This window comes from Anoplophora glabripennis, unplaced genomic scaffold (assembly GCF_000390285.2).
Source record: "Anoplophora glabripennis isolate ALB-LARVAE unplaced genomic scaffold, Agla_2.0 scaffold221, whole genome shotgun sequence".
Classification (NCBI taxonomy): domain Eukaryota; kingdom Metazoa; phylum Arthropoda; class Insecta; order Coleoptera; family Cerambycidae; genus Anoplophora; species Anoplophora glabripennis.
In genome coordinates this window covers 519,549-527,375 of record NW_019416984.1, presented here as the reverse complement: position 1 = coordinate 527,375, position 7,827 = coordinate 519,549, and the positions used below count along the sequence as shown (strand labels likewise).

The window sequence follows — 7,827 nt, the reverse complement described above, 5'->3', positions numbered from 1 at the left end:
TGCATATGCTTAAATACGCCCAATATATGTGTGAACTAGAATTATACTAATATCCTAAATACGAGAATTCATCATCACTAATTATTTTCGACTCCCATGGCAGTATTTATTTTTTGTAGATTAAATTAAATTAAAAAAATAAATTTAAACGAAAATAGTGCCATAAGTCAAATAAATCAGAACAGGAAAAGGCAGTTTTAAGTCATCGTTTGGCACTTGTGTAATCATAAACATGTACCGAAATATAATATAAAAGCAGAAAGACAAGTAACAAAAGTCCTGCTAATGATCGAATTTGTCTTTTCTTCAACTTCCGGAATAACAGTTGACAAACGACAATAATAATGAGATCCTATTGTTGACATAGTTCATTTTTAATTTTTCAGTATTCTGAAGCTTTATTACTGATCTGTAGATCACCTAAATGTAGGGAAAATGAAACACAAATTTCTTAAAATTAACTTTAATCCTTTGTTCAATGTTTTACATTAATATACATAAATAATAAAATTAAGTATTACATTAGGTATGTGTCTTACACATGTATAACTTTTATACTATGCGGTGTGTACAGAGGCATATTACCTAAGCAATTTTAAACAATTAGTACATATTTCGGGGACTTTCCACAACACTTGCCCACGTGGCATTTATTTACAATTAAAAAATATACGATTTTTTAAATAGAAATGTAAGTCAATGCTAGATCACTATGGATTCAAAAACTACTACTTTTTTGCAAAATCTAGCGAAAATTCAATCAACGTTCGTCTAAAATATGGAACCTAGCGTTGTAAATATAAGGTTAAAGCGGACATCTTTATTTCTCATTTTATGATAAAATTGTATCATTCTTGTTAAAAAATTGCTCGTTTTGAAAATATTTTATGTACGGGATATTCACATAATAGTTTACCTCTTATCTCTTCTGGACTTCTATCTAGAAAAAAAATTTAAAGATCAAAATTTGTCTATCGAAACGTCAAAAATCTTGATCTTTGTACAACCATTGACGGCAAAGACTATATAGTTAATACGAATGAATAAGAAATTTTCACGAGCATAAAAAATGTTGTTGGATGTCAAAACAATGTCAAAAATAAAATAAGTGCCAACGACTTTTTCCATACCCCTTGAACGAATTAATAGGCGAGCGGTTCACCCCTAAAAACATGCTTCTAAATGAAGTAACCGACTAAATTTTTAAAACAAAAACCTACAGCATGAAACTATTTTATTTTATAAAGTGTATTTTTCTGATAATTTGCATATTTTTGTTATATTTTTCGGCGTAGTCAGTCAATTGTTATAAACAAAAAAGTTGGAAAAAAATTACTGTCCGAATGGTTTTTTATTGTAAAATTGAGAAAAATTCGAAAAATGCTTCGTTTCTGAGATATTTACAATTTAATGTGAAAAAGTGACGAAATCGACAAATTTTCGGAATTTTTTTCTCAAAAACTACTGAACAGAGTTTAATTCTAAAAAAATCATAATAATCGGCAGATCTTCTACTTAAATGAAAGGAAAAAGGCTGCAAATAGTGAAATTGTAACTATAAATCCATTATGGATGGAAAATCGAAAATGCTTGCTTGGATTTTAATTATTTCGAAGCAGAAACTGCGTTAGATATGCTTCGAAAATATTTTTGTTCATGTAGTGGAAAATGTTCTACGAAAAATTGTAACTATGTCATCGAACCTGGAATGCTGGTACAGTCTGTGCGTGCTCATATGAATGTCAGAATGTTACGTCCGAAATTTATTATGAAACGCTTATTTCAACTCAACAACTTGTCGAAAATAACGAAAAACTTATTATTTAAAAATTAAATAAAAAAGAAATTAATATACTTTTATTGCTCTTAATATTGTTGTAAAATAAAAATAAAATAATTATCCTATGCAATAAATTATCCAATAACTTTAATTATTACTATTAGGTTAATTTTACGATTTAAAAAGCTTATTTAGTTTAGTTTTGGTATAACTCAAGTCAATTTTAACCATTTATAAAACCAAAAGTCGAATATTTAAATTTTACTAATTACTTGCAAAAACCTTACTCCGGCTAAGAAACCAAACAAAATGATCTTTTGAACATTTGTACTGTTAACATATATCGATTTAAAAAAATCATAATGTTTATTGTAAATATAATCTAATCCAAGATATTAAGAAGTGTTATCATAATTTTCTTTAAGACTTTTTTTACTCGCTTTAGACCTTCAATAAAATGATTGACCTATACAAAAAAAAAAAATATCTTAAAGTAGAAAATCTGCCTATTATTTATTATGCTTTTTTAGAATTAAAATCTGTTCAGTAGTTTTTGAGAAAATAATTCCGAAAGTTTTTCGATTTTGTCACAAATTGTAAATATCTCGGAAACGAAGCATTTTTCGAATTTTTGTCAAAGAACAAAAACTGTTTATTTTGGTCCATTTTACAATAAAAATCTATTTTCAAAGCCATTCGGCGAGTAATATTTTTTACAACTTTTTTGTTTATAATTGACTGACCGCGCCGAAAAATATAAAAAAATATGTAAATTATCAGAAAAATGCACCTCATAAAATAAAAAAGTTGCATGCTGTAGGTTTTTGTTTTAAAAATTTAGTCGGTTCATGCCTTTTCTTTAGGGGTGAACCGCTCGCCTATAAAGATGCTGTTTTTGCCATTCAATTTATTTTGCCTAAAAAATATTTTTCACTCTTTTCCACCCAAATTGTGGACATCCTGTATACGAGTTGTGACAGAGATCCTAATAAATTTACAAGTATACATGGTTAGCTGACGTGGTTACTTGTTTTAATTTCAGTTATCTGAAAATTTCTCTCGTTCGTATTTCAGTGGAAACGACGACTTCTGGCTTTAAAAACAGCATTTGCTCGCGTAAACTGTATCCCTAATTAAGACGGGCTTGGCGTTTTTTTGTCGCAGCCGAGCCCCATGAACAAGACGAGGAAGTGGATCGTTCTACGGCTAGGCCTCATCACGTCTCTCATCGGCCCTTGTCTCTCCTCTCCCGAGGCGGCCAAAATAGATGACGTCTGCGACTCTAATGTCCCGGCCGATGAAATACATGATGAAGCCTCGACTAACATTAATCTAAAATAAATTATAAATAGTTATTTACAGAGTTACGAACGTTACTGTACACGGCGGCGGCAGGGAACCGTCTTTGTCAGCGGAATAGATTTAATAAATAATGTTTAACAAGGGTTTTTTTACATTTGCAAGGGTGCTTGCAGGCCGACTCCTTACAGGTGTGAAGTGTTACGTATCACCAATAGACTCTTTTAGTGCGACTTGACGTAGTTATGCAACTCGCAATAAGCTTGTCATAGCTAAAACAGTATAGAACGAATCTGACCTCTGTATGCTATTTGCATAGGTACTATAAAAAAGAATCACAAAGTACATAAAATCGAAAATCAATCCTTTTATAATCTTTTAATGTTCCCATGGTGTCCCGAATTGCACTGGCCAAGACGACTCTACAATACATGAAAGAAATGTCCCATTGACGCAAGTCATCGACATCTTTTGAGTGTAGGTGAGATATAACCTATATAGTATGTCATACCTTAAGGAGGTTTATCGGGTACGGAGGTACGTCTAAAGTCTAAAGAAAGTTTCTGTAGATTCGCTAGTGACTAAAGTAGTAGTAAGCCTTTAGATTTGGCAACGTTGCACTTGACTATCGCGTTCAGCTCGGCGTTCGCTCGCTCCCGTTCGATCATTCCCTTTGTTTGGACACCTGTGAATTTCAAATAATACGCTACGTCGAGACCGCGGCGTTGCCGCTATCACGCATATGGAGGATAAGTTAGTCAACAACAGCAGTTTGAAGGAGAATTATTATAAATTATGTATCTTACAAGTACCTAATCGATTTCTACGAGCTGTCATACGGTTCCTTAGATATCGGTTTCCTATTTATACAAGTTGCTGTGGAATCTGTTCGTCAATTGTTGCGCATTCCAAGTGGAAAGACCAAAAAAATCTGCATTCTCATAAGACTCTGTACTAAATCGTGAAAAAATATTTTATTATATCTCGTCACTAGTCATAATTTTGTTTGAGGATTTTGTTTATATTAATAAGCTTATATTAATTTTTTTATGAATATTCGTTCGTCAATTCCAAATCAGATAAACCTCCTTAAAGCCATTTCTAGTCCATAATTAATGTGCCTCACAAAATAATGTAATCAGATTTTGTTTTCATAATCCAAATAATGAAGTTTAAATCATTTATACAGGAAAATGGGTAATATTAAATAAAAAACACGCAAACGTGTTTTTTCTTGTGTGTACAAAGTACTCATAATTTTTTAGGTGTAAGTACTCTTAAATAAGTGAAAAAATGTCATAACGGTAAAGAATAGGAAAAAATTTTACTTAGGCCTCCCTGAACGATTCAGGTTAATAATAGTTATTCAGGGGCGGGTAAAGCTGGGGAACTTTGATGAAATTTTCTTTCATATTCTTTTGTATCACATATCAGAATAACAGTTTAAATTTTTTACATAAAAAATGTTTCATTAATCAATTGTTGCTTAATAAAAAAATTATGTACCTACTTATTTTTTTCTCCTCTAAACGACTAAAAAATTTTAAATAAATTATATTCGAAAATGAAAAGTTTTAGATAAAAAATGCCAGAGATATTTTCTATGTATAGTAGGATCATATTCGATGCAAAGTAATAAACCATTGCCTGTCAAGGGATCCAGTGCAGTACGGTATTAAGGGGTTTAGAAATTGAATAATTTCTTTATGCATTATGAAGGGATCAGTTCACGTCTGTCACCCTGTTTCTACAAAAATCCTTTTATTCTCGTAAACTATTTATTTTAAATGGTTCATCTTACGCCTCCTAAAAATGATTATACGATTTTCCTTTGACAAAAACCGACAATTTTTTGCTCTATTTTGCATCGAATACGATCCTACTTTAGATTGGAGAATTTTTAAATTTTTGTCTGAAATAAGTGGAAAATTGTGACGAAAAGTGTTGTTTATTTATAGGCGTTTTGGGCACATTCAAAAACTAACTTTAGTAATCGAACACCCTGTNTAGGCGTTTTGGGAACATTCAAAAACTAATTTTAGTAATCGAACACCCTGTATCTCCCAAAACCAGGTAATGTTTGGCCTATGCAATTGAGAACACTATACAGGGTGTTTATTAGGTACTTTAACTTTAAAACTTTAATCTTTGACTAGTTTTAGGATAAAAAGTTCATATGAAGATGGGTTCGCAACTGCTTGATTCCTGAGATACAAAAAAAACTTTTGTTTGGGATTTTGAATATATTATATTTTTATTTTTTCTAATTTTCACTAATTTGGTGATGGTAATTTCTAAAGTGATAGTTTAACATATCATGTGACGCTTTTTCACTTGATTTTCAAAAACTTAATGATTCAACTTAAAAATTCCAACTCATGTTTAACTTTAAACTCGTTTTTTACAAAACGGCTGCTTTCAGCGAGAAATACTAAGAGCACCTTTTTTACGTAAAATTGAATGGAGAACAGGTATGTTTAGTCAAAAGTGACATACAATGGGACACAAAAATGTTACAGTTATTTGAATCTAGGTACCTACAACACTGTATATGGCGCCATCTGACATTAAACACAAAAACTAAGTAAATATTTGAGTTTCTCATCCTCAATACTCCCAGTTTCCCGAATTTCGTCAAAAATATAATCAAAATAGCAAACAAAAATTATTTTTTGAACACCCTGTATCTCAAGAACCAAGCCGTCGTAGACCCATGTTCATATGAACTTTTTATTTTAAAATTAGTCAAAGATCCACCCTTTTGAAGTTTGTAAAGTACTTAATAAAGACCCTGTATATATTTATGAAATTTGCTTTTCAATCTTGAAGTGAGAAGCCTGCATTTCAATTTACCGACCCATAAATGGTGCAGAAAATATCCGCTATGATTTAACAACATTGAAACAGTAAGTAGATATAAAAACTACTCAAGATTAATCTTTTAACGAAAATTATGTATAGAAAAAAATTTGATTCTAACAATGACGTTTATATCAAACTTTTTTCGATACTTCGCACCACTTCGTAACAAATCCTCGAAAATTTATCATTGCACCTAGTTACAACGTCTACGCTTAACCTCTTTTAGAATGTACATAGTGTCCACCCCACTCAACAAACAAAACAACAATAAAATCCTCAACACCCACCAAGTGGCGAGTCCAATTGCATCAAACTTCAAGTACCTACTAATTTTAAGTACAAATCCGCTACATATCACAAGAAGGGCCCCTAGGAGGGGCTGCTGGGGGACTCCCTGTCGTCCCTCAGACTGGTATCCGGCGACGACCTCTGCGGTGGAGCATAAGGTGAGTACCTGTGCTGGGCCAAGGGCCTAGCAAGGGGAGAAATCGGCGCCTGCAGCTGAGAACTGCCAGCAGCTGCCACGGCTAGCTGGTGCTGATGTTGCGTGGCCAACAGAGACGGCCCCAGACAGGCCCATTGGTTCCAGAGCACACCTGGAGGTACCGCGGTGCTTTGAGAAGCCCCCGCTCCATAGAGGCCTCCCATGAGCGGGCCGTAGGGTCCCGCGGCGGCGGCGGCGGCTCTCAGGAAGAGCTGGGAGCGCGCCGCGAGGATGGCCTTCTCCTCCAGGGAGAGGTTGTTGTTGTGAGTGTCTAGATCTGCAAAGGGACGCAGGGGGGAACGGAAGTAGTGCTGTTCGGCCAGCATAGACTCCATGGTCTCCCTGTAATCATGAAAACTAAAGCGGATTAATCATACTGGGGACAGGGACTGTAGATGTATTTACATATACCTGGTGCAAAGCATCTTCTAGTGGTGTGTTCATTTTTTAATTTGCAGAATATAAATATGTATGGAAAATTGCGTAAAACTATTTTACTTTCTATTATATTTAATGATATAATTTAGTAAAAACAGTTCTTAAAATGCATTGAGTTGTAATACTGAGGAATTTTATTACAACTTGACAACAGTGTTAGTCGAATGACAACTTAATTCTAGGACAGTTGACTAACGCCCTCTTTTTTAATAGTATTAAAGTTATGGCAGTGAAAACTCTTCCACGATGTTTTGTGTTCTTAAATATCAAATAAATAGAACAATTACACAGGCCGACAAAATTTCAAAAAAATTCCAGGAATCAGACACTATGCTTCCGAAGGCATTTGGCGCGCTGAATCCGAATCTGGCCTCAGAATTGATCCATCACCCTAGGTTTCCGAGATATTCTAACCTAAAAGTGTAAAAAACACGTACTTTTGCTATATTCAAGGTTATGTAACTTGGCGAAAAAATTTTTTTTCTCAAAACTGAAAACATCATTGGAAACGACTATCTTTCCCCTTCAAAACGCATTTTTTTATTTGGAAAAAGCTCTATTTTTCGCGGAGATATCGTCGATTTAAGATGACCAGTATGGCTATATTATTACATCATGGCTAACCCCATAACACTGAGCGCTGCTAGCCCTAATTGTTAGGAACGTTAACCCCAAGCCCTATAACCCCACAACACTAAACGGAGCGAGCCCTCATCGTCAGGAAGGTTAACTTCAAGCCCTATAACCCAATAACACTAAGCGCTGTGAGCCCTAATCGTCAGGAAGGTTAACACCAAGCCCTATATGTCTGGAAGGTTAATCCCAAGCCCTATTGGGTTATTGGGTTATTTGGGTTATTGGGGTTAACCTTCCTGACATATAAGGCTCGTAGCGCTTAGTGATATTGTGTTATAGGTCGAGCCATGGTAATAAGGTAGCTATACTGATCATCTTTAACCGACGA

The 7,827-nt window shown here is 33.9% G+C and overlaps 1 protein-coding gene across 2 annotated transcripts in view; it reads right to left on the bottom strand.

The window, feature by feature from the left end:
- Window positions 1-5,843: 5,843 nt before the first annotated feature.
- The window catches only part of LOC108905763 (T-box transcription factor TBX20-like), a 92,521-nt gene continuing 90,537 nt past the window's right edge, over window positions 5,844-7,827 (bottom strand). Inside the window, exon 6 of one of the 2 annotated variants that reach the window (XM_018708772.1) lies at window positions 5,844-6,782. In XM_018708772.1, coding sequence (XP_018564288.1) covers window positions 6,311-6,782 — 472 coding nt within the window. In that variant the 3' untranslated portion in view covers window positions 5,844-6,310. The remainder of the gene's footprint in view (window positions 6,783-7,827) is intronic. The other variant, XM_018708773.1, reaches the window with a different exon arrangement.